The sequence below is a fragment of the Podarcis vaucheri genome (genome assembly GCF_965113315.1).
Source record: "Podarcis vaucheri genome assembly, chromosome: 14".
In the NCBI taxonomy this organism is placed as follows: Eukaryota; Metazoa; Chordata; class Lepidosauria; order Squamata; family Lacertidae; genus Podarcis; species Podarcis vaucheri.
In genome coordinates this window covers 7,024,051-7,050,867 of record NC_138752.1, presented here as the reverse complement: position 1 = coordinate 7,050,867, position 26,817 = coordinate 7,024,051, and the positions used below count along the sequence as shown (strand labels likewise).

The 26,817-nt window shown below is 44.7% G+C and overlaps 1 protein-coding gene across 2 annotated transcripts in view; it reads right to left on the bottom strand.

The window, feature by feature from the left end:
- Positions 1-26,817, bottom strand: part of RFX7 (regulatory factor X7) — a 49,316-nt gene that overhangs the window by 10,811 nt on the left and 11,688 nt on the right. The window contains exons 1-4 of one of the 2 annotated variants that reach the window (XM_082198267.1): positions 20,831-21,383; positions 16,919-16,952; positions 6,173-6,255; positions 5,511-5,633 (exon numbers count right to left, since the gene is read on the bottom strand). In XM_082198267.1, the coding sequence (XP_082054393.1) occupies positions 5,511-5,596 (86 nt within the window). In that variant the 5' untranslated portion in view covers positions 5,597-5,633; positions 6,173-6,255; positions 16,919-16,952; positions 20,831-21,383. Of the gene's footprint in view, positions 1-5,510; positions 5,634-6,172; positions 6,256-16,918; positions 16,953-20,830; positions 21,384-26,817 lie in introns of those variants that run through there. The other variant, XM_082198266.1, reaches the window with a different exon arrangement.

Below are 26,817 nucleotides of genomic sequence, written 5' to 3'. Positions count from 1 at the left end.
CTGCCTCCAGGCTACCAGCTCCAACCATTTTTATGGAGCACATGAATCGAGCTACAGTTTGATCCCATCCCCAGGATAATTTCCCCATGAGATTGTCTAGTGACAACTTAAGCCAGCTCAGGCCAAAGGGTCCATTTGGCCCCACATTCCATTCCCGCAGTAGTCAACCGCATGTCTGCTATGATGCACTATGTCGCAGTCCTGAACACAGCAAGAAGGCTCTCCTCGTCTGCGATCACCAGCTTGTTTTCAAAGGCACGTTGAGGTAGAGCACAGCCATCAGGGCAGTAGCTGTTAATAGCCTTACCCTCCATGGATTTGTCTAATCCTTTTAAAAAAACCAGTCAAGTTGGTGGCCATCGCTACACCTCATAGAAGTGCATCCCATAGTTAAACTATGTGAAGAAATGTTTCCTTTTGTCTGCCCTAACATTCAGCTTCATTGGATGTCCCCGACCTTTAGTATTATGAGAGAGGCCTATCCATTCTCTGCACATCATTTATTCACCTCATGTTTCTCCTTAGTCACCATTTCTCAAAATTTAAAAAACCCCAAATGTTGTCACCATTCATTGCAAGGGAGTTGCCCCAACCCCTTAATTACAGTGGTGCCTCGCAAGACGAAATTAATCCGTTCCGCGAGTCTCTTCGTCTTGCGGTTTTTTCGTCTTACGGCTATTAGCGGCTTAGCGGCTATTAACAGCTTAGCGGCTTTAAGAAAAAGGAAACAAACTCGCAAGAACTCGCAAGACGTTTCGTCTTGCGAAGCAAGCCCATAGGGAAATTCGTCTTGCGGAACGACTCAAAAAACGGAAAACTCTTTCGTCTTCCGTGTTTTTCGTCTTGCGAGGCATTCGTCTTGCGGGGCACCACTGTATTTTAGTTGCCATTTTCTGAACCTTTTTCAGCTCTGCAATATCCTTTCAGAGGTGAGGCAACCAGAAGAGTACACAGCATTCCAGTATGGTCTCAACCACATATATGTATAACGGCATAACGATACTGGCAGTTGTTTTTTATTTTTCTCCACATAAATTTTTGTGGAAACGTTTTCATCATACAATGAAATAAAAAGCAAACTAATCTAAATTTTAAAAAGCAAAAAGCAAAAAACCCAAAGTAAATACAAAGCTCTCTCTCAGAGGTAGAACTCAATTCTTGTCTCACACAGAAGGGGGTGGACCTTCCCAGCTCTCTCTCACCTGGGGATTCTTCTCTCAGCCTCCCACTCCCACTCCCTTCCCTGCCTCTCACACAGGGTCCTTCACCGGCCAGTCCTCACCTTCACTTGCGTACAATCTCCTCAGTGAACCAGAGTAGGAGAAGACACAAATAAACATAAGCAAGGGAAGAAAAGAAGAAGAAGAAAAAGGAACAGGGAGATAAAGATAAGAAAAGAGTGAAAAAATAAAAGAAAGGAATAGAGGCTTCTGATTCTCCATCTGTCAGTTATATGTATAAAGATTATTCAGAGTATTCACTCCAGGATGATATCCAGCTGTTCCTCTTCCTGCTAGGAAGTATTTTCCCAGTCTTCAGACTCAGACATCTCAAGTTCACTCATTTTTCCTTCCACACAAAAAGTCTGAGGGTTTCTCCAATTAATATTATTATAGATAAACGTCAACAATAGTCTTCCTCCAATCCAGCATTACGACTTTGCCTCCAGGAACTTCAACAACAATTCCTCCATGTTGAGAAACTATTAATCCACCTCCTTTATTGCACAGGAGACTCCCCACTGTGGCCATATATTAAAAGAGTAATCCATGGTTATTTACTAGTTGTAGATTCATTACTTCACACCTAGTTCCACATCTTCTGGTTCCATTTTCTGTGGCTGTGATTTCCAACCTAGTTTAGGGGGGGGGGAATCTTCTTCCATTCTTTTCCCAGGAAAGTCACTAGAGACTTGGTAGCATTTTCCTCTAAATTCACTCCAAATTGTACACAAAATCCTTTTCCTCTCAGCTGTTTTCTCTGCCAGTTCAGAATATTTCTTCATCTCTCCATCCATGGTTTCTTTCCACTCCTCCAACATCGTAACTCCACCACATGACTATTTCACTGCTCCAGTCACCTGTGTGAAGGTCCTTTCCATTTCATCATCTACTGCCTTCAGCTCTACCATTCCACGCTCCTGTTCTGACAGTCCTTTATTAGTATTATTAATCAAAGGTTCTGTGTCTTCTTTAGCCACATATTTATCTGTTCCATTTTCATTCACCATGTCATCCATCTCAGCCCTGATTTCTTTTAATTGCTCATATAGTAGTTGCTGCACAATGCTAGCAGTCAATGGGGTGCCCAACAGTGTTTCTGCCATACTGAGTGTTCTTAGTTTTATTAACAATTCACTCTCCACCTTAAGATCTTAGTTTCCTTGTCTCCAGGCCACATTCTTTTCCCACAGTGGCATAGATAAACTAGTTTAACTTTTGCAGCCAGCACTTTCACCAGAGGGACAAAAGGTTAAAAATAAAACAAAATAAAATAAAGAGTTCTAACAGTTGGAACACCCCTTAACCATTTAGAATCTTTCTTAGACACAAAGAATTAAAACATGCTTTCTGTTTTGCATCCAGCTATTTAATGATTGTCTCTTCTTAAGCCAGGAATCAGTTCACATTCCAGACTCAAATTTCAACCATCACTTCAGTTATATTTTCTAACAGTCTCAAAAGTAATTAAAATAAATGGCGGTTTTGCTGGCCTTACACCCTAAGGACTCACTCTCAGGACTACTATGAGGTGTTTGAGCAGTTCCTCTGGTCTAGGTTACTCACCCTTGTTGGGTCCCTCAAAACTTCTCAGTCTCCCAGCATGGAAAGCTGCTTTTTCAGAGAATCAGATGTTATTTTCCGTTCTCTCTGTCTTCCCAGAGAGGGTGTGACAACCAAGACTTATGGCTTGGCTATCTTTAATCACCACATAATTATCTCGCAAGAGATGCCTAGACTGCCATCTTCCTCCCCAGAAGTCCTGGAAGTCTATTCCCTTCCTGGATCAACTTTTTCACAGCTGCTGAACACTGGACCGACACCTTCATCAAGCTATCCCCTACAACCCCAAGGTCTTGTTCCTGGTCAGTCACCACCAGTGACCCCAGCAGCATAACTGTGAAACGAAGATTTTCCCCCCTCTAAGGACCAATGTGCATCACTTTACACCTGTTTACACTAAATTGCATTTGCAATTTCACAGCCCATTGCCTCAGTTTGGAGAGGTTCTGTTCATCTCAAAGAGGCTTGCATATAATGGATAAGTGTCCCTAAGTAATAGGTCTGATCCCACCCCCTTTCATATTTTATAAGTATAATTTTCACAAATGTTGCACCACGTTTGGACAAGAAAGCAAAACAAGTTTTCCAAACGGTGCTCCTCCGACAGCCTACAAAAGTTTTCAGATGAACAAACAATTCAACATTTCCCATGTGATCTTTGATTCCTGGCCAGTACATATTCCAAAGACTCTAGTCAGTCTTTTGTAATACCTGTACATAAGACCCGCAGGTAGGAAGCTTCCTGCTCCTGCATTAAGAAGGACTGGAATTGGCTAAAGCCAAGCAAAAAAAAGGACAAGCCTGCTCTCCCCCCCAAACACACACAGCCTTTTTTAGAAAGAGGAAACTATGCTGCCCAGATGTAACTGGCTATTGTCTTAGACTGCTAATGCACATTATATACTAAGACCATAGATTGATCCATCCATATAGCTTTGGCCTGTCCCCAAATCACTGGCCTATCTAACCCAGGGTAGCCAACATGGTACTGTCCAGCTATTAATTCCCCAAAGTCCTGGTCAGTGGTATGCTCTGACTAGGCCACAGAGAGCTGCTTGCCAAGGCAGAAAAGGGTCTTTCCCAGCACTGGTAACTGGGAGTGCTGGGAACTGTACTTACAACCTTCAGCACACAAAGCATGTGCTCAGTCATTCATTCAGCTACAGCCCCTCCAGTGCTAAGCAACCAAAAAACCCAAAAAAACCCAGGGGATCAGGCACAGGATCAAAATGAGGGCCATCTATGTTGAGTCAACCAGCTGCAAAGTGCTTTAGACTGCTTTCTGGAAAAGCAGCATGCACCTTTTAAACCAAGGATGGCGAACCTGTGGTCCAACATGTTGCAGGACTCCAGCCCCCATCATCCTGAGCCAAACAATTTCCTTGGGTCATTCCACCTGCAAAGCCCGCACTCTACTACTAAGCTATAACCTGTCCCCAAAAGTCCTCCCTTCTCTTTGGAAGTGCAGCAGAAAACAGGCAGGAGTGGCAGTTCAAGTTAACAATGGAGGCAGGACACTGGAGCGCCCATCACCGCCTGCCCACACAGCCCAGATGTGACCTTTCCAGGGGAGAATCCAAGAGGCTGCTTTCCTCAGCTGCTGAGGACCACATCTGAGACACACCTGTAATGGGGACCCCCTCTGGGGGTTTCCTTGGGAAAGCCTTCAAGCAGAAGGGAAAGGGCACGGCAGAACCCACAGGGCTGCCTTTAAAAGGGGGAAGAATTTCATTCCGGACTAGCAAGTGCAGAAGTGCTGTGCACAGCTTAGGGTGTGACAACCAGCACCTTATGTGGGAAGCAGCAAATGATTCTGAAAATACGACCAGCTAATACTGTGCTATGCATAAAGCAGAGGGCATGAAACACTTCCCGTGCCCAGACAAGCACCCCACTTCCATCTAGTACATTTCGGCACTCAAATAGCTTTTACCGTTGCCCTTTGGTTCACACACACCCCAGCGCTGTTGCCTCGGCCATCTACCATGCAGCCTTTGTGGGTCAAGAGATCACTTTTATAGGCCGTACAATGGGGATTAATAATTTACAAAGCCACGGGAGGAGAGACGCTCGGCTACGTTTGCCAGCACACTGAACCTGAAAGCTGAACGAGCAATTCTGCCATTGTCTGGCTGAGCCCGTGCAACTCTCCTAGTGAGACAGAACCTAGCACCATGAAGAAAGGTGAAGTGGTGGTCTCAGACAGCTGGGAGGGGTGCTGCTGCCACACACATGACATGCTCTGCCCATCACTGTTGATGCTTAGGCGAGTGTGTGGCATCAGTCACTGTGATGTTACCACCCACAGTGGATGGGATTCCATGCTTTTTTCGCAGCACCTTTTTTTTTCTCGCCGCAGGGACTGACTTCCAGGTTGTAAGAGCACCAAAAATAGTGTACGCGGGACAGAGAAGCGCCCATGCACATACGCTCTTCCGACCTGGAAGAGCACTGGAAATAGCTTGAGCGCATGAGCGGGCGCAGGTGCGCACACTCCAGCCCACCGATAGGTCTGTCAGGGAGTGGACTAGCTCGACCTCAAAAACCGTTGCCGACCCCTGCTCTCCACTATTCAAGAGGGCTCCCCCTCCCCGGCTTTGTGCAGTGCTGTTCTGCTTTGCAGCACAAGTAAGTATTTCATTGTTTAATGAAGGCCACCCTCCTCCTTGATATTCTCCCAATGCACAACTAAACCCACCTCCCCACAATACATTTGTAAACACTCACTTGTACTCATCATACACCTCCTGCTTGGGGAGGGATGTCTCCGGGTGCTCCTCTAAGGTGTTACGGATCCAGGAGAAGGCATGCATTTGCTGGGCGCGGCTGGATGACACAGACAGCTGATCGCTGAGCCAGGAGAAAAGAGGATCAATTAGGACGACTTTTATTATTGCTATATTACCATCCAGTGTGTACTGAATCCTAAGCCAGAGAAAGGACAGACTGGCAGACTCTGGTTCCCTGGAGGTTCCAATTTCAATAGATCACCTGGACTCTTAACCAATCTGCTTTCTGCAACTTTGCCTGTTTCCAACACCTCAAATATAGGTGCGCTTTTGAGATATCAAAGGAAGAGTAAGATAATATCTAATGAACAAAAAGGTACCACCCACAATGGCAGAGACAGCAAGGGGAGGGAGCTGGTCAGCAAAGGCAGTACCCCCACCCCACTTTTCCATCATGCCTATTACCCTAAGCCCACCCCAATGATGAGGTCTGGTCCTAGGCAGTGGGACAGAGCCACAGCCAGATTGCCACAAGGTACAGACTTCTTTGTCTTTCCAACTTCCTTAGCAGCCTTTCAACAAAAAATCTGTTTGTCACATCAAACAACAGGAAATTAGGCAGTAAATGTGACTTATATGACTATTCTGACATGTACATACCTTTTCTCTCCATTGCTAGGACCAGAAGGCAGCTGAAGGTAGAGGTAGAGTTTCTGTAGATCTGTAAACTTCTCAACTTCTTGCTAAATACAGAATTTTTAACAGAGTTCACAGTCAGTAGCGAAGAGAGTGAGTGCATATTTTTGCACAAAATGTAATTACAGCTAAACTGCTATGGTTTCAATTTCAGCAATCAATACAGAACTTTTCTCTAAATTTCTTGTGTCCTCAATCTTTTAGGCCCCATCTGCACTATACATTTAAATTGGTATCATACCACTTTGAACACTTTAAATATGGTGTTCACATTTAGCTCTGCCTACATCCTTTTTAATTCCCGTACTGGACCACCCATCATTCTGCCTTACAGATAAATATGTACAATATAAAGAATGGAAGGCAGCAGCAATTTATACAATTATGGATATTATTCCTAATAGTCATCCTTCCATGTCTACCCTAAAGGAAAATATTGGAAATGTACCACAGTTAATTCAAATTACTACATATGCTATATCTCTACCTTGTAAGGGGAATTGTTTACTTTCTCTACTTTTGAATCCTTAGTTGCTCAAATATCTCTGAATTTTAAAGGCTTGGTATCCAATATTTACAAGTTCCTAATAAGCTAGGCAATTGGCTCCTCCCAGCAACTTAGGATATCCTGGGATGGTGACCTTAAATGTCAGATTGATGAACATGAGTAGGTTCAAATTTGAGTAAATGCTCCATTGAAAACTACTATCTTCTAGGATTCAAGAATCCACTCTAAAAACAATACTTAGGTGGTATTGGACTCCGACATGGCTTTCAGAAATCAATACAAACATCTGTTCACTATGCTGGTGAGGCAGTAATACTATTTGAACATATATTCATATGTGGTGGGAATGTGAAGTTTTACATAGTGTTTGGATAAAGGTTTTTAGCACTATCCCTCAAATCATAGATCAATCACTAACACCAGATCCAGTCAAAAGCCAACTTTGGCTTTTGATAAAAAGCAATACAAATCCCACAGTATCTCATAAGAAACTGGTATTTCTATTACTAGTGGTGGCATGAATGTCAACAGATTGTCAATGGAAATCATGCTCAGTTCCCTTGGTTGATAATTATTGGTTGGGTAGAGTCTGGGATATACTACTACTACTACTACTACTACTACTACTACTACTACTACCACCACTATGTTACGGAAATTACGGGGGAGGGCACATCTTTAAAGTTGTAAAATGTTATAAATATTATGCCTGAATGTATCCTTTCAACTTGACAGCTCAGGGAAATTACCTAGCTTTAAAAATAATATAAAATCGACTCCTTTGCCAGTTTCCTCCATTCCAACACTATTTTGCCCTTGAAAAGGGACTCCAGGAAGTAACCAGAAGTGACAATTACTGAGCTGATTGTTGGCCAAGGAAAACCTAATACCATCACCAGTCTTGCATGGGGGTCCAGACATGCAAAGGAAGTTCTGTTGTACTTTGGGTGATGGGACTTCAGAGGTGTTTGCCTATGCTAATCTTATACCTGGGTCTTGCCCTGACATGTTTTGCCTATGCTAATCTTGGACCAAGGACTTGTCTGGACATGTTCGCCAAGGTTGAACTAGTGTAACTCCTGTCTACCCCTCCCCTTTGGTGACACATCAGTGATGTAAAGATGATGTATCAATAATGCTGTGCAAACTGTATTCTGGGATGTGGTGGGAAGTTTTAAAAATCAATGTCGTCCCATGCTCTGGGTTCACTCGCTGCTGTTGAACAACAATAAAGGATCTAAGCCTACTGACTGCTGTTTTGCTCCAAATTGCTTGGCTGGAATTTCCTACGTTTACTGGCCGCATGGACCCACGGGGGACTGGTACCCAAGGAGCTGGGCTGTTGAGTAGTCTCTCAACCCAGAATTTTCCTTAACAACTACTACTACATTATTTATATGCCGCCCATCTGACTGGGTCACCCCTGCCACTCTGGGCAGCTGCCAACAAATTAAAACACAGTCTAGCTCTCTCTAAACACCTTACAAATCAAATAAAAGTAACTGGGAGAGAATCTAAATCAGATCATTTTTATACTATTTAGTCTATATATTTGATACTGATACGGAACGGGGGGGGGGCAATGTCTTCTTCACTACAATATATTTGCTCAATTTCTCTAGGACTCCATCACCCCTCCCCTGTCCTCCATAATCTCTCAAGTAATACTGTCAAAATCCTGTTACAATGTATCCACTCTGTTTCTGCTTTTGCTCTATAGTACAGAGTGGCTTAGAAATCACTGAAATCTTCAAAAATTGATATAAAATCAACCGTAACTCCGATTTCTTCACTTTTGGTGTCATTCAACTCAGCTCCCCCTGGACTCCATAATGCTACCCCTACCTCCATAATCCCCGAAGCGGCAGGTCACGTACACAGGAATTTCTTAATCCTGTCAGATAGTCTTGCAAAATCCTTCCTTCGGGCAATATTAGGTGGCAGACGATGCATATCTCTGACCCATTGTCTTGCCACCACCGGTACTCAATAAATGTGTATCTATGTATATTTCCCGCTCCGCATATCCCCCCTCCCTCATCCGAAAATGCTAATTAATGTAATCCCACCTTTTCATAATGTATTCATGACGTGTAAAGTATATTCATGATGTAACTTGTGAAACCCAACCTTCCCATAATGTATTCGTGACGTTTCATGCACTGTATTCTGGGACATGGAGGGAAAACTCAAAAGTTCATGTCACCCCTTTCTCACTGTTCAATCTCGCCTTGAACCTGTTGCGCAATAAACTTGGATCTTCTGCAGTTTGCTCCTGCGTCCGGCTGAGCTCATTTTCTTCCGCAGGGACCCACGGACTTAGTCCGATGAGCTGGGTGGCAGAGTAACCCCGCACCCAGAATTTTTCCGTAACAGTTGGCGCCCAACGTGGGGCTTGCGGTTCTCCCGAGCTGCTGACTGGGGCCCCCGAAATCTTCAGCCGGCTCCGGGCCATTTTGCCTGGGAAGATCCTTTTGGACCCCCAGCCATCTTCTGGGCGGTAATCGAAAGCCCTAGGAGTTCAGCCGGGGAGCAAAGAGGGATCCAGCCGGCTTATTCATCGATCCCGGGATCATCATAGAAGACGCGTGAGTATAAGGAAAAAGGAAAATCCAGTGCACTGGTGGGAAGGGGGTGGAAGTCTCCTGGCAACTGAATTCTCTGCCCTCCTCTCTATCGCTCCTTCTTGCCTTTCTCTTGGTCCGGTTAGTGAGAGAGACCGTGGACCGCTGCTCAACCCGAAAGGGGGGTTCTGAGCTCTATCTCTTTTCCTTAAAATCTCCAGCCAGCCGCACCAATTGGGAGTCCGAAAGTAAGACGGTGAGACCCGGCTTGGAAAGACAGCCGACTTTCCGCAACGGGCATCCCAGTTGAAAGCAAGGGGTTGGAGCTCTCTTTCCGAACTTCCCGAGCGCCCTTACGGAGGGGGCAGGAAGGGGTCTGGCTTTCTATCCCAATCCCAGCCGCACTGGTCGGTGCCACGTAACCGTGCGTGAGCCCGCTTCCAAAAGCAAGGGGGATTTTCAGTTCGAAATTCTATCCAGGGACCACCCGATCTGGCACCGCATGGCGCGGGCGTCCAGTAGGGCCCCTTTTCCTGAGATGTGACGATAGGTAGGAGGTTGCCAGGAGGGATAGCCCATGAGGAATTGGGCAGGACCGGCAGAGTGGAAAGAGACCCCAGGTTATAGGAAATAAGGAAATAAGGAAATAGGAAATGGAACGCAAGGAACCGGATAGCTAGAGCTCTCTAAAACCCACTAAGGAAGTTGCCAGGCAACTAGAAGCCCCTTCTCCTCTTTACTATACGTCCCTGTACTAAGCGTACCAAACCCCTAGACATACCAATCCTAATCAACCCCTCTTTTTTCCCCTTCTCTATCCCAGACACCCCCCCCCAAAAAAAGGAAAAAGCAAAAAAGCAACAACAGCAACGCATGCATCTATAAAGGGGTACCCAGTCAACCAAGCGTTGTGAGCCCTACCAGTCTGATTACCTGGTGGTGTGTTTGAAGAGGCAAGGAGGCTCATAAAACCATGTGGGACCTTCCTACTAATTTCACTTAATGAAGCCAAAGGTAGTGGCCCATCTCCTTGCAATAACCAACTAAAGGATGAGAATATATATGTTTACATGTTGTCTGTTATGTGTGTTGTCTGTTAATACATATATGAGAATATGTATGTTTACATGTTGTCCGTTATGTGTGTTGTCTGTTCCTTCTGTCTCTGGCAGACTGCCTTTCTTAAGTGTGCATAGTTTAAACTGCTTCAAAATTTAAATCTAAGGAAGTCATGCTGGATCTTAGCAGTCCTAAATAAGAGAAAATGAGAATGAAGTGTGCAAATGTTTACCCCACCTCTTGCTTTGCCCCAACTTTTGAGATTGCGAGTCTACAGTCTTATTTTGGAAGGTGCTGATAACCTAATGTTTCTGCTGCAAAAGCCTAGTTGAGCCAACTGCTCTCAAGCTAAAATGCAGTGTATGTATTTCATTAAGCATATGCCTATGAAAGTATGGTGTTCCTTCTAAGAAAATATCTGAGTCCAGTTTTAACTTTGATTTGGTTGGACAGAAGAGTTATTGTAAGGCTCCTGATATCAGTCTCTATAAGACTTCCTGGCCTCTTTTCTTAGAAAATGCCCCCCCCCCCCTTGTTTCATTCTGTCTCTTTCAGGGTTTTTTTTTTCCCTCCTTCTCCTTCTTATTCTGTGCCAGGTAAATTTACTCCTGAGTAAGCTTCCTTTAAAGGAAACTGCAAGGGGGGGGCATAGATTAGGCTTACTATTGCTCTGCAAGTTCAACAAAATTGTCAAATCTATGGCTGTTGTAATTATTTGTGAGTGGTTATATCAATTGAATTAACTTTGCTTTATAAAAGATCCTCTCCCTATCTTAGGAAAAATGTTAACTTCAATCTTCCTTTAAAGATAATTTCTATAGGTATGTGTGTGTTTCTGGTAGTACAAATCTTGCTATGAACCCTGTATTTTAGGGTTGGACTAGATGACCCCAGGTCCCTTTCAACTTTCCCAATTTGTGGCTGATGAGTTGAAATTCAGCCCAGGTTGGCTCTTTGTTTTTTAAAAGGTGTGATGAGAGGTGAAAGCCATGATGTTTGAAGCAGAACTGGTGATATCAAGCATTTAAGTGATTACAGTGTTTATCATTTTGTCTATTATTTACAAAAATCAGACTTAAAAGTCTACTCAAAGTTTAAGCACATACAAATGGATAATCAAGTAGAATTAGCCTTGACCAATCCATTTGTCTGCAAATGGTAAGGCCGAAATGACTGAGAATGTTTAAAAAAAAAAAAAATTCCTATGAATTCTAACTCTCTGGCCATTTTTTACTCATAAATAAGAGAGCGGTTGATTGTTCCGCGAATGGCCAGAGGGATATTAGCCCTTTCCTGTACATAAAGGAAGCAGTCCCGTTTGCTTGGGCCGAAATCGCTAGCTTTGGTAAATACTTAAATTGCTGAGTTTCTCTTTTTTGTTTAAAATCAAACCCTGTTTTCAAAATCTACTCCTTACCCTTCCCTTCCCTTATTCAAATGTTAATTTAGCCAAAGGATGCAACATTTTCAATAGTACAAAAGGTTTGCTGAGACATGAACTCTGCACATGCACAGAGGCTAGATCAGCTAAAGAAGAGAGAGAGAGAGGACGGGGGGGGGGGGACTGTAAGGAGGGAGAGGAGGTTTCTTCCAAATGTAAAAGAAAAGTCAGAACCATTGAGGGAAATCACCCTTAATCTGTCTTTGCCCCAGGGGCTACTTAAGACAAAAGGCTACAAAAAAAAAAAAAAAAAACTAGCCCATCAAAAGTCAAGAGCTTTCCAGGTTCCAAATCTTAACATGCAAAATTCTTTTCACAGGTAAATATCAAAGCATTCCCCCCTGATTGGGAATTTTAGGAACAGCATTTCCTGACAGGCTTCTCACATGAAATAATTTTCCCTTTTAACAGGATATGTGAACCCCGATAACAAAGTGTTTGTCCCTTTTCCTCCCACAGCAACTTTCTTTCTGTTCTGTGAAACAAGTCTGAATCCCTGCTGTATTAGTGACCTCTATCTCTTTGTGCCTTTGACATTTTTTTTAAGTTACAAATAATCTGTTTTCATTTATTTAATCAGTTTCTCCATGATGTCTATGAAGTTAATCGAAGCACAACCAAACATTGTTTGTGGAATGGTACTTGTTTACCTTTGGCCTGAGCATTTCTTACTAATTCTGTCATTTTGGCTAGTGCAAGGTACCTGCACAACTTTAAATTGCCATTCATTTTATTGGTATTAACTCATTTCCCAGTATTCCGCTATTAACATTACAGCTGATGTCACATCAAGAAACACTTTTATTTTCATTTGGGATGTTAGAATGCCAAAACAGATTACTTCAGGTTACTTATTAATTGTGTGTCTTAGCATTTATTTATTTTTGGTTCCTCATAGCTCATTTTTGTGTGTTTGTGTTTTACTTTGGGGGACATGTTCATCACATGTTGAAAGTCAGTCTCATGAAGTTCTTCTATTGAATAGCACATGGTGAATTTTAAGTTTTCCTCATTGTTTTTCCATTTTTTTTTCAGTCCAGTAGTAATATGTGTGGTTTTGATAATATCTTTGTACTATTTAATAATAGTTATTTTCTGAATCTGATGTCTTTGTGTCAAGTCCATTTTCATCTAACTGGTAATCTAATTTTTTGCTTTCTTTTTTATTTTTTAACCTTTGTATTTTTTACAGTTCTCTTTCTATACATGTGGAGTAATTTTTTATTTTATAATATGAAAAGAACAACAACAACAAAAATTAAGTGAAGGAAAGCAAACAAACTTAGCAGATAATAACAGTAATTATATGGAAATGTGATAATGAATAAAATGTTTAATCCACTAAGATTTTATTATTTGCAACTTCCAACAGAAACCGAAGGACATCCTTTTCGCCTTTTGCCCCCTCCCTTTTCTAACTGTCTTTAAGCCCCAAAACCTTGCCCCTTACAGGATATCACTTCTACAGATGTGCAAGGATGAAAAGCAGCAACAACCCCTCATGGCTAAGGGGAGGAGTTGAATTGCAAGGACATTTTCTCACTTTTGAACCTTAAGACTGTGCTCCAGGATTCAAAAGATACATGCATAAAAGATCACAATTGTGTCAAGATATGTAACTGATATTTAATTAGTTTGTTTTGTATTATGTGTTATTATGTAAGAATGTTGAAATGTGTCTGACAGTGTGATTTCCACAAAGGGGGGCAATTTTTGTGTGTAATTGTTTTTATGTTTAATGTCTTATTGCTTACACACCAATGGAGAATTCTCATGCATTTTATACTTTCTAATAGCTCACACTATTGTGTAGTCCAATGTTTAGATCAACTTATAACCACATTTAATTGTTCCACCTGGCACCCTGCCAACTTTCCCTATCCATTTTAAAATGTGTTAAACCTCGTTTTGCCAAGGACAAGCTTCTGGATCCATAAAACACCAGGTACATGAAGGTGCATATGCTTTGGTTTAGCAGGAATGATCCCTTATAGAGTTAAATTGACTTATTTGGACAACTGCCCTTGTTAAGAATGGTTTTCTTTTAACAGATTGGTTTGAAGAGTTGAGAACCATGGGGCAAGATAAATTCAAATTGGACTCAGTTTGAATTGGGCACGTGTATCCAGGCTGCAATTAGCCTTTTGGTCCTTTAAGTGCAAGTGAGCAACCCCCATGCGTGCAAAACCACAGCCTATAATGGAATCCCATAGCTAAAGGCCAAGGCGAAGAAATCTCCCTCACGAGATGCCCAAACCTGTGCCAGCTATGGTGAATGCCAGGCAACATGGTTAAATGAAAGCCCCGAGGGGATTCAACAGACAGGATGTGTTGCTGTAGCACTATGTCAGTGTGAGACCACAGAAGAGCTAGCTTGACACCTGAGAAATACACAAAAATGGCGAAGGACAAAACACCAACTGCATTTTTCAGTCAATTAGACCTTCCTGCTAGGTGTAAAGCATAAAACACTATTGAGAATGCCACAAGTAATTTAGCAACAAAATACAAGAGGTGTTCTTTATATAATACCCTATATGCAGCTACCTGCACTGCTATACTTGCAAATGACCGTAAGAGGCATGGCTTGCAAGTCCCTTTCAGGTTTGCATAAAGCCACACATCCCATTCACCGAGATTTAGGGTGCGGAGAAAAGATTTGCAAGTTCTTACAGAACTTTAATGCAAATCTATCTCCGAATGGGGGACTGATACGGAACGGGGGGGGGGGCAATGTCTTCTTCACTACAATATATTTGCTCAATTTCTCTAGGACTCCATCACCCCTCCCCTGTCCTCCATAATCTCTCAAGTAATACTGTCAAAATCCTGTTACAATGTATCCACTCTGTTTCTGCTTTTGCTCTATAGTACAGAGTGGCTTAGAAATCACTGAAATCTTCAAAAATTGATATAAAATCAACCGTAACTCCGATTTCTTCACTTTTGGTGTCATTCAACTCAGCTCCCCCTGGACTCCATAATGCTACCCCTACCTCCATAATCCCCGAAGCGGCAGGTCACGTACACAGGAATTTCTTAATCCTGTCAGATAGTCTTGCAAAATCCTTCCTTCGGGCAATATTAGGTGGCAGACGATGCATATCTCTGACCCATTGTCTTGCCACCACCGGTACTCAATAAATGTGTATCTATGTATATTTCCCGCTCCGCATATCCCCCCTCCCTCATCCGAAAATGCTAATTAATGTAATCCCACCTTTTCATAATGTATTCATGACGTGTAAAGTATATTCATGATGTAACTTGTGAAACCCAACCTTCCCATAATGTATTCGTGACGTTTCATGCACTGTATTCTGGGACATGGAGGGAAAACTCAAAAGTTCATGTCACCCCTTTCTCACTGTTCAATCTCGCCTTGAACCTGTTGCGCAATAAACTTGGATCTTCTGCAGTTTGCTCCTGCGTCCGGCTGAGCTCATTTTCTTCCGCAGGGACCCACGGACTTAGTCCGATGAGCTGGGTGGCAGAGTAACCCCGCACCCAGAATTTTTCCGTAACAGATATATATCACAGAGACTGAACAATGGTCCCATTAGGTTTGTGGAGAGTATATATTTTAGAAGATTAGGATAAAGTGTTTTTTAGGTGCCTTGGACTGTGATTGTAAAAGATGCATCACACAAATTAATGTAGGCTATTATTTTCCATTTTCTTCCCTTCTCTCTTATCCAGTCTAGTCTTCCAATTTTTTTATTTTACTTTTGTATCAGTATGTTTGATGCTGTTTGTATTTTGCATTTATTATGAAAATTAATAGTTTCTTTTTTTAAAAAAAAAGCCATGGCTTCCCCCAAAGACCTCTGGGAAGTGCAGTTTGCTAAGAGTGCGCTTAGAGTTGTTAAGAGTTATAGCGGGTTTAACAGTCAATCTATCTTCCCAGGAGTATTCTTGAAACTGTGATGGGAACCGGGGTCTCCTAAAAACTCTCAGCACCCTTAAAAAAAAAGGTAAAGGACCCTACAGTTAAGTCCAGTCGCAGACGACTCGGGGTTGCGGCACTCATCTCGCTTTACAGGCCGAGTGAGCCGGCGTTTGTCCGCAGACAGCTTCTGGGTCATGTGGCCAGCATGACTAAGCCGCTTCTGGTGAACCAGAGCAGTGCACAGAAACACTGTTTACCTTCCCGCCGGAGCAGTACCTATTTATCTACTAGCACTTTGATGTGCTTTCGAACTGCTAGGTTGGCAGGAGCTGTTCAAAAGCATGTCAAAGTGCAAGAGGGAGTTCTGCCAAACACACACACACACCTACACACACAGCTTGTCTTGCCCCAGATAAACCTTTGAGTTACCAGAAGACAAAAAATCACTTTATTTGTGGTCATTATCAATGTATATATAAAAATCAGAGAGGGCTCTCTACTCTCTTTCCACTGCTGGAAACCAGGAGAGAGAGAGAGTGAGAGAGATATTGCAATTCTGCCACTAAAGATTAAGGCCCAAGCGCCTCCTTCCCATTCTGTGGTGGAGAAAAAATTGGCTGGTTGCTGGTTGGGTCCTGCAAAGAGTTTTGGAACCTCTTAAATATAAAAGGTAAAGGGACCCCTGACTTCCCGCCAGAGCGGTACCTATTTATCTATTTGCACTTTTGGGCGTGCTTTCAAACTGCTAGGTTGGCAGGAGCAGGGACCGAACAACGGGGACACACCCCGTAGAAGGGATTCGAAACGCCGACCTTCTGATTGGCAAGCCCAAGATGCTCAGTGGTTTAGACCACAGCGCCACCCACGTCCCTCTCAGCAGCCTTAACTAATTACAATTCCCAGGATTCTAGGCCCAGAAAGCAAAATGGCCTTATTGAGTTGTGAGTTTCAGTTTCTCTTTCACCTCTTTTTCTCCGGGCTTCTTATAAAACAAGCAGGGGCTGGTGTTGTTAAATAAAAGATCTAGTTTTAGCTTATTCCTGGGTCTGTTTTCCATGTGATGAGACAAAAGCCTGCTCTGCAAGAGGAGGATACTTTTGCTCCCTGTCAGCTACAGAAAGCTTTCCACTTCAAGCGTCCCAGCCTGGGGTATTTTAAAGAAGCTGGCAGCATATGACAGAGTTGGAAGGCTCACTCCCTGCACAAACTAGGTGAATATGAAAGCAACTTTGGTTTCAAGGCTACTTACCAAAATGCAGTCCACCTTAGATTGTACAGTTTTGCTGGAGAGTGAAGGAAAAAGAAAACACAAAGTTAATATTCACCGTCATGATTTCTGCAGGTTTATTTAAAGATTTATAGCAGCACAACCTTTGTCAATAAGCAAGAACCCAAACGCTGCATTTTGCCTCATTTAGCGGCCAACCAATCTGCATGGCATCTCAAGACTTAACAGAAAAACCGCTCCTGATATAGACGCAACCAAACACCACTCTTTCCCTGGCAAATGTTAAGAGCTAATGCCAGGAGGTACTGAACACCTGTTAACCCAGCACCAGAGAAGTCCCACTATTCAGAAATAGGATCCACGTGTTTTCCCATCTGGAGGTGGCAGCAACAACCGCTGCAGGAACCTGGCGCTTGCTGGCCGGCTTGCATTACAAACCACACACAGTTACACAATATGGCTTTCAGAGCCAAGCTCTGCTGCTCAAAAGGCAGACTATAATATCAAGTCTTCCTCGGTCATTGCCTGTCTTCTACGGCACTCAGCACAGACCCTTCCTCCTGCTTCCAAGTTTCTCTACCACAGGCTTGTTTTCTGCCCCCACTCCCCATTTTTCCAAATTTGCCGGTGAGCAACCCATTTGCGCCTTGGAAAGTCTTGCCACAATGCCTACTTATTACTATTAATATTACTAAATTTGTTCCCTGCCCTTCACCAGCGGGTCCCAGGGCAGGTTACAACAATGGAAAAATCAGAATTAAAAACGGTTGAAACATGTTGCGTGCACAAGAATAGGGCGGGCCCTGAAAACACACAGCTTAAGTGACACAGGTGTAACATCCGTATAGTGAGGAAGCCAGGTGCATCTCTGTGGGGAGCTCCACAACTTAGGGGCTGCCAAAGAGAATGCCCCCCCTTAGGCATCCCCCCAAACTTCTGAGAGAGGCGGAACAACCAACCAGGCCCCTCTTAACACCCGAGACGGTCTGTAGGGAAGGAGGTGGCCTTTAAGATATTTGGGGCCTATGTCATTTGGGGCTTTGAACGGTAACATGAGCACCTTGAATTGGACCCAGAAACACACTAGAAGTCGAGGCATCCTGCTTTGCCACTTCTTTCCCACCTGATAACGTGCCTCTCAAAAGCCCAACTTCCCTGTCAAATCTCTGGCCTCTTTAATCCTAAAAGCTTTGCATTCAGACAGGAAAGCAGGGAGGGTGGGGTGGGCTGGCTCTCCTGTAGAAGAAGAAGAAGAAGAAGAGTTTGGATTTGATATCCCGCTTTATCACTACCCGAAGGCGTCTCAAAGCGGCTAACATTCTCCTTTCCCTTCCTCCCCCACAACAAACACTCTGTGAGGTGAGTGGGGCTGAGAGACCTCAGAGAAGTGTGACTGGCCCAAGGTCCCCAGCAGCTGCAGGTGGAGGAGCGGAGACGCGAACCCGGTTCCCCAGATTACGAGACTACCGCTCTTAACCACTACACCACACTGGCTCTCCAGTGTACAGGTTTATTACACAATATTGTCCCTTCTCCCCTGCCTGTGTACACCTTCCTCAGCCTCCACGATGTTTTGGATCCCAACCCTCCACCGTCAATCCTGCCCATTGGCTTTGCTGGCTAATTGGTAAGAGCTGTGGCCCCTAAAACCTGGAGGGGAAGTGGCTGCTTTAGGCCTTTAATACAACATCTAGGTGGTCATCAGTCAGTCAGTCTCAGCCGACTTCCTCATGAAACCAGGCTGCTGCTTCCAATCCTGAGTTTAATTTCCAGGGATCCAAAACACACCACACGTGGGGGGAGATCCTTTTCCCCACCTCAATCACAAGAAGTGTTTTGTTGGATCAAATGTTTTGTTGGATCAAGTCGAAGCCTTCTGCACCCTATTTCCCAGAGAGACCGGTCAAGGGTTCTTACCTTACAACCATGATTCATCCACCAACCCTGCTGTGAATTCACCATCCTAATCCCGTAATTCCATAAATTATTTAGATGGACAATTTATATTACACATACAATTAAACAAAACTCTTTATATATATAGTCTGCCCCAAGTTGGCTGCTGGTTAATTTCACTGTGTGGACTCAGGGGGTTCTAGAACTAGGCAGGGGGGAGAGGAGGAAAACTCCCTCCCCCCCAAAAAAAAATTCATGAAACCCTATCAAGTCACCCCTGTCCAGTTTGCTTTTTAAACGGAAATGTGTCAAGGGTGCCACAGACAGAAGCAGCCTCCATGCCCAGGCTGCTGTAGGAAGGAACTGTCTTGGACAACACTGCGTGCTGAAGGTCTGCCTGCTTCTTCAGAGCAAAGTTGCATGGAAGTTGCATGGCTGCTCCTGCTCGGGAGAAAACAGCAAGCACCCAAACACAGAGAGACCAAAGGGGGGGGGGCGTGTTCCCCCAGTGGGTTAAACCAGCTGTCTGCTGCCTCAAAGCTGCCCATCCATCTGTCCATTTGGTGCCTAACCTATTTCTCTCATGGGCAGCAGAGCAGCTGGTGAGAAGGAAGCGGAGCCCCTACTCTGCCCAGGGACTCGGCCATGACCTTTACTGATGAGCAAGCATCGGATCACCACATGGACAGATGCATCAGCTGGGGGGTGGGGGAGAGAAGGCAGCAAGATCCAGCATGGGGATAGGGGTGGCACACGGCTGGCATGTGGGTCATTCTCCAAGGGGCAAGAGAAGGCCTCCACGCCACACACTCAGCAACAAACAGGGGGCAGCAGCTGAGCAATCACCCAAAGAACTTGCAATCGACACACGGCTTGAGAGGGGGCTCTTTCATCAGGCGACCACAGCCTTCCCCAACCACATGTACTGGACCACCACTGCCATCTGGGGGCTGCCAGGCTGGGGGAGGCTGGGCTACTGTGATCCAGGCGCCACCTTGCCATGCACCTCTTATCAATTCCACTTGCAATATCAGATTCAGGGATGTGACAATACCATGCTGTCCTGAACTGTGCCGGGGGGTGTGTGTGAAAAGGAAACTGCAGCAGAAACATTTCTAACACCTGCTATTCCCTGATAAACCTTCAATGGAGCTCCACAGAACTTTGATTATCCCCTTCAAGGAGCGAGAACTTCAGAAAGGGAGAGTAGTGGCCATGACTGGGTTTAATCTTCCATGGCATCTCTAGGTAGGTAGGTAGGTAGTTATGGATGGATGCATGTTCCTCATCTGAATCCCTAGAGAGCCACTACTACCTGTCAGTGTGAACAATACAAAGCTAAATGGATAAATGGCCTGACTCAGGGCTCACCTACACTTCTCTTTGTCCCGTGATTTCTAGTCATGGGTCTTAGAGGTTTTAGTATTGTCCCGCCACTTTCCCTGGGAAAACCCACTGTTTACTGCTGAATCATCAAACATCAATCGGGTGCCCTGGCTGGGCCTTGTTTTGGTCCTAGTGGTGGCCCTGCTGGACACGAAGCACTATTGGGACTCGGAAGTGGCCTGGTGGCAGGTACCAGCTGAGGGAGCCTCGCAGGATGGACAGAGAAAGCTTTGTGAGGGTAGCTTCAGGAGCAGAGGCACCTGAGTGGAGGGATGCTGGAAGATGGGAGTTGCTTAGGGGGCAGTGCGGAGGGGCAGTGCTGGTCTCATGAGGCTGAGAAGTTGGCAGGCAAAAAGGCATTTCGGAGGTGTCAGAAGCAGGAGATTTGGGGAGGCTTTTGGTTTGGTTACGCATGAAACCCAGAAGTGGGGGGAGAAACTCAACCAAGTCCCACATCACCTCCAGCTTGTGAGGAGACCCACCATGGAGCCCAAGGAGGACGTCCCCTTTGAGCTCCAGGGAGGGTCTCCTTGCAAGCTGGAGGCGCAGTGGGGTGCACCCCACTTAAACATATATCACTTATGTGCACAAGGGGCCGGAACGTAACCCCACATACGTGGGGAGTCTCCTGTACTGTAATTTAATTCATACCAGGAAATGGAGGGAGAGAGCTGGAGAGTCCTCGTGGCTCAAGAGGAAACCCTCCCTGCAGCCCGAAGAGGACTTCAGTGAGAGCGGAGAGGAGACCGGAGGCGCAGCAGGGCTTTGCTTTCTGCACGTCCTCCAGCCTCCTGCTGGCCCCACAGCTTCAGTTCCAGTTGTGGATATTTTTGGTACAGTATTTTTGATCTGGATTGGAGAGAGAGTGGGAGAGAAGGCATTGAAAGTGTGTTTACATGTTTTCCACTTATGCACCGGAACATAACCCCCATGTAAGTGGGGAGTCACCTGTAATGAAGGCAACCAGAGGACTCCTCAAAGGAGGAAGCCACTGTAAAGAAGGCCCCCAATCAAACAACAACCACCATCATCCATTTCTGGAGGGGAAGAGGTCAAAGCAGCCAAACACAACTGTAATTTGCTTTGATGGGGTACAAAGGGAAAGGGAGCTGACCTTCACCCTCAACTATAGAAGTAGAACAAGTCAGCAACCAACCAACAAGCAGGGGCTACTGAAAATAAGGTGTCAATTAATCACTTCTCTCTTTCACACACACACATTATTCCACAGAAATAATAATAAAAGAAACAATAAAAATACCAAATCAGAACAGGTAGTTATGGGTGTGCTGTCTACCATCTTCAGTCACAAATCCACAGATACACCATGGACCACCTGAACGAGGCTTGTGGGTCAGAGTTTGGGAACCCATGGTTTAGACAAATTCATCGAGGACAATAAGGCTCTCAATGGCTGCAAGCCATTATGGCCATGTCCTGCCTCCATAGTCAAAGGCAGTAAATGTCTCTGAATACTTTGAATACTGGAGAAAAGTGAGTCGAAGAGGGTTCATGTGCCCATGTCCTACCTATTGGCTTCCCTTTGGGGGCATCTGGTTGGCCACCATGAGAAAAGGATGCTAAGACTAGATCAGGGGTAGGCAACCTAAGGCCCGTGGGCCGGATGTGGCCTAATTGCCTTCTCAATCCAGCCCATGGAAGGTCTGGGAATCGGCATTTTTTTACACGAGTAGAATGTGTGCTTTTATTTAAAATGCATCTCTGGGTTATTTGTGGGGCATAGGAATTCGTTCATTCCCCCCCCCAAAAAAAAATATATAGTCCGGCCCATCACATGGTCTGAGGGACAGTGGACCGGCCCATGGCTGAAAAATGTTACTGACCCCTAGACTAGATGAACCCCTTTGGGTTGATGCAGCACCCAGGCTCTTCTTACATTCTTAAAACACACACACACACACACACACACACACACACTGTACGCCATATAATATATTAAGTCAACAGAGGCAGCCTCTACTCAGTATCAACAGCTTAATGTTTCCCTGCACAACAGGAGCCAAGTAGAATGCATTGACAACACAGCACATTCCTGGCAGCGTGGATTACAATACTCTGCAAACAAGGAGCTGGCCAGGTTGCAGCAGCATCAGTGAGGAAGGAGAAGAAAAGACAGTGGAGGGAGGGGCAGAGCAGAAGAAGGCATGAGGGGCTAGTTAGGTGAGCTTCCCCAGCAGCAGCACAGCCTACTCCTTGCTGCTAGGGAGAGAGGACCTTCCTTCTTCTGGCCCAGCAATAATTGCTTGAGGAAGCACAACAAGGCGCAACTTTTCTATTCCTACAACCATCTGCGTAAAATAAAACAATGAATACCTCATGAGAAACTCTGAGTCAAAGACACTGTCTTGCCCAAAATCAACAATCAAGTTCATAGATCTTTATAGATTCGAACTCCCATCTCCAAGCTTTGACTTTTAGTGAACTGAAAGTTGTTTTGCAAAAGCTTAACTGTCCACGGCAGCCAGAAAATGCATCCATGTAACTGGAATTTGAGTGTTTTGGTTCAAAAAAAACAAAACAAAACAGGAACCCATTGAGTAGATAATATCTTGCTTGTGATGAACAAAGGTCATTACTTAAACAAAGGCTCCTGAAGAACCTACAATTGTTTCCCCAGCACCACCAGCAAGTGATAAAAGCATCAACGTCATGTTCTCTTCAACTTACGTGAAGGCAGAAAAAATGTCACTTGCAAGTAACAAGAAGTTGGTCATCCTCAAGACTCAGGCTGCTACTGTGAAACCCCTGAGCTCGGCCTGCCATGAAGGAGTTCAAACTTGGACAAGTCTACCACCTCTTATAAATGAGCCAAAGCAAAATCCAACCTAGTCATCCTCTGTCTGTTGACTTTCTCTGTTCTCAATTCGACATCATGGCTCCTCCAGTTGGGCTTTATTTGGTCTTGCTTTGTTGCTTGCAAAAGATGTAAGCATCTCTCACTGGTCCAATGTGACTAGTTCAAAGTTTGGTGTCATAAAGAGCAGGGGAGCACCAGTTCCTCCATCACTACTCCCACCTCCGCTCCTCTGCCTGTATCTTGATTCTCAAACCCCCACCACCACCTTCGGCTTCATGCTACTGTTTGGAGATACACACGAAGTCCTGTTCAGACATCAATGCTAAATCACAGCCTAGCATGACAGAAGCAAGCCTAGGTGAGCATCAGGCTCCTCTATGCCACAGCCACAAGGACAGGTTTGGAAGCTTTTGCTTCCAGTTCAGATGGACTGCAGCTTGTCATTTTGTCCAACACAATAAAACTGGTTTCAAGTGTCTCATTTAAAAAACATTTTTTAAAAAACAACAACCCAACAACAACAGGTGCTTAAAAGCCTGAATGACTTAGGCCCCAAATATCTGAAAGACCTTCTCCATCCCTACAGATCCTCTTTGGTGTGAAGATCAGAAGGGCTGTGGGGCTCTTTTGGTAGTTTCATCACCTTCAGAAGTGCAAGATGTGGTAGCCAGGAAGAGACATTCTATGTGGCAGCCCTTAGATTGTGGCTCTCGCTCCACACAGAGGTGCATCTGAACATCTTCATAGCTTTTGGCATATGCTGAAGACAGACCTCTGCGCCATGGCCTTTCACAGGTAAGCGTTTTGTTGTTATTTGTGGGACACACCACTTTGGATGAATCTGCACTGTTCTGTTGGAAGAGCTTTGGTTTTACTTGTCTTTATAGCTGTATACTGCTATAAAATATCAGGGACGCGGACTTATAAAAAATATTGGGGGGCCCGGGAAAGCTCATGAATAATAAATAAGCTCATGAATATGCAAATAAAGTGGCGCCGCCTCCTCGTGAGCGAATAGGGGAGAGCGTGCTGCGCCTATTAATCAGCTCCGGAACAGCTGATATGCGGGAAACGTGGGGCTAGCCGGAGAAGAGAGGGCGAGCCCCCTCCGCTCCGGCCCTAAACCGCTGAAACCACCAGGAGGAAGGAAATTCCCCCCGGCAGTGCCTTGGGAGTGGCGGTGGTGCTGCGAAGCAGCGAGGCAGGAGCCCCCGCCCCCGGGGATTCCCTAATCTCGTGGGGGACGGCCGGGGCTCTCCGAGTAGGGCACGCGGCTGGCTGGCTGGCTGGCGAGGGAGCAGGCGGGGAGGACGGCGGCGCTCTGCTGGAAGGGCGCCCGAGATTATTGGGGGGGCTGAGCCCCCCAAAAAATTTTTTGAGGGGGCTCGAGCCCCCTCAGGCCCCATGGAGTCGGCGCCTATGCAAAATATATATATAAACTGCTTTTATACTGCTGTTACTCACCCTAGGTCTTTGTAGTAAAGGGCAGGTCAAATCAAGTAAATAAATAATAATATTACCCAAAATGTGTCCATTCTAACAAAGCAGCAAACTGCAAACAAGCAAAACCAGAAGTGAAAGCTTCTCTAGACTCATCACAGCCACACTGAAGGAGGGGGAAAGGAGTGAACCACAGACTTATTTATGCTCGTCCACATCACACCATGCCCTGGGTTTCTGGTGGTGTGCAAATAGGGCCACAGAAGCAGCAAACTGGCATGTAGGAAGAGTTGAAAAAAGGGTTTCAACTCATACAAATCTTGTTTTTTGAAGTCTGTGAAGCTGAGCATCAGTTCGAAAGTTTGCCTTCAGTCTTAGTTTGCCTAGTGCTCTTCAGATATTATGGACTGCAACTCCCATCAGCCCCAGCCAGCAATGACATAAGACGCTGAAGCTAAAGGGAGACTAGTCCAAAAAAATCTGGAAAGCACCAGATTTGGGGGGGGGGGCCTGGGGGCGGCTTACAATCTGAAGTTATGATCTCCAAGACATTTAGTTCTTAATATCATGCACAATGATAATGATGATAATACTGTACGAATGAGCCTGTCATTAAAACTTGACAAAATATCCACATTTACTGCTAGTTCATAATATTATGACCAAGGGGTGGCAGCTGCCTCCCCTAAACCAAGTAAATAAAGAAATATACTTAACTAACTGAGGTTCCGCCCCCCCATATGAAGCCTGCCCCCGCCCTAACAAAAATCCTGGCTACGCCCATGGATCTGTGGTGAATTGCCCTGAAAACTTTGTTATGGAGTGGCCTGCAAGTACTCTAAAGCATGCGTAAGCAAACTAAGGCCGGGGGGCCGGATCCGGCCCAATCACCTTCTCAATTCAGCCCGCGGACGGTCTGGGAATCAGCGTGTTTTTACATGAGTAGAATGTGTCCTTTTATTTAAAATGCATCTCTGGGATATTTGTGGGGCATAGGAATTTGTTCACTTCCCCCCTCATATGGTCCGGCCCCCCACAAGGTCTGAGGGACAGTGGACCGGCCCCCTACTGAAAACATTTGCTGACCCCTGCTCTAAAGGAATAAGTGCAGTACAGAATTGTTCACACTTCAAGGTTTTTCCACAAGAAATCTGAGTGTATTCTTATTCTGTGTAATAATTTTGAATAAAGTACTGTTTACATCTGAACGTAACCTTCCTTGTTGTTCGATACAGACAGCCTTTCTGAGTATGTGCTTAGCTAACGTGTACATTTACTCACAAGTAAGTTCTGCCAAGTTCAATGGGGCTTACTCCCAAGAAAACATGCATTGCGCTGCAGAGGGCCAGCGCTACAAGATGCTGCATTCCGACATTAGGATGGTGCTTGTGGTGTCTGCTCAAATAAAAACTAAAGGATTTATATTTCAAAAATTCATCAGGAACTCGACTTTGTCAACTTTTACTTTGAGAACATGACAATATAATAAATAAAAAAAAGACCATTTCTAAACTGCGTTATATAAAAACCTCCAATAAAAGCGTAAAAAGTATGTTATAGATATATAACAAAATCAGTACAAACGATCAGAGCAGCAGTAAAAATACAGAACTTCAATAAAACTCTGAAATATACAACAACAACAACAACAATAACAGCAACAACACCCCAGGGTTCAGCTTACAGATCAGGTAAAGGCTGGGGGGGAATTTGCCTCTTCAAAAGTTGTCTGAAGCATGTACCGTATTTTCGCTCTATAAGACACACCAGACCATAAGGTGCACCTAGTTTCTGGAGGAGGAAAACAAGAAAAAAAATATTCTGAATCTCAGAAACCAGAACAGCAAGAGGGATCGCTGCGCAGTGAAAGCAGCAATCCCTCTTGCTGTTCTGGCTTCTGGGATAGCTGCGCAGCCTGCATTCACTCCATAAGACGCACACACATTTCCCCTTACTTTTTAGGAGGGAAAAAGTGAGTCTTATAGAGCAAAAAATACAGTAATTGATGGTGAAAATGCCTTTTAATGGGACACTGCCATAGAATATTTCAGGGGAAGCATTTTTTTGAATCAGATCACCTTCTCTCAGTGTCCCAGGGTTGTTGTGAGAATAAAATGGGGGGTGGGGGTTAGAACTATATTCAGGCAATGGCTATTTTACACTTGTTCAATGCACGTGTGATCGTGCAAGTGCACATCGCTGCAACCTAGAAGTGGCCAGAAAAGGGGACAGAACAGGGTTTGCTTACACGTGCTCTGCCAACATGTGTAAGGGCAACACAAATCAGGGGTTGCTGCACATGCAGGTCCGGCTGACTGAAGACAATGAAAATCGTTCATGAGCCGAGCGTTCACATAACGAGATGATGATTTCCATTTAT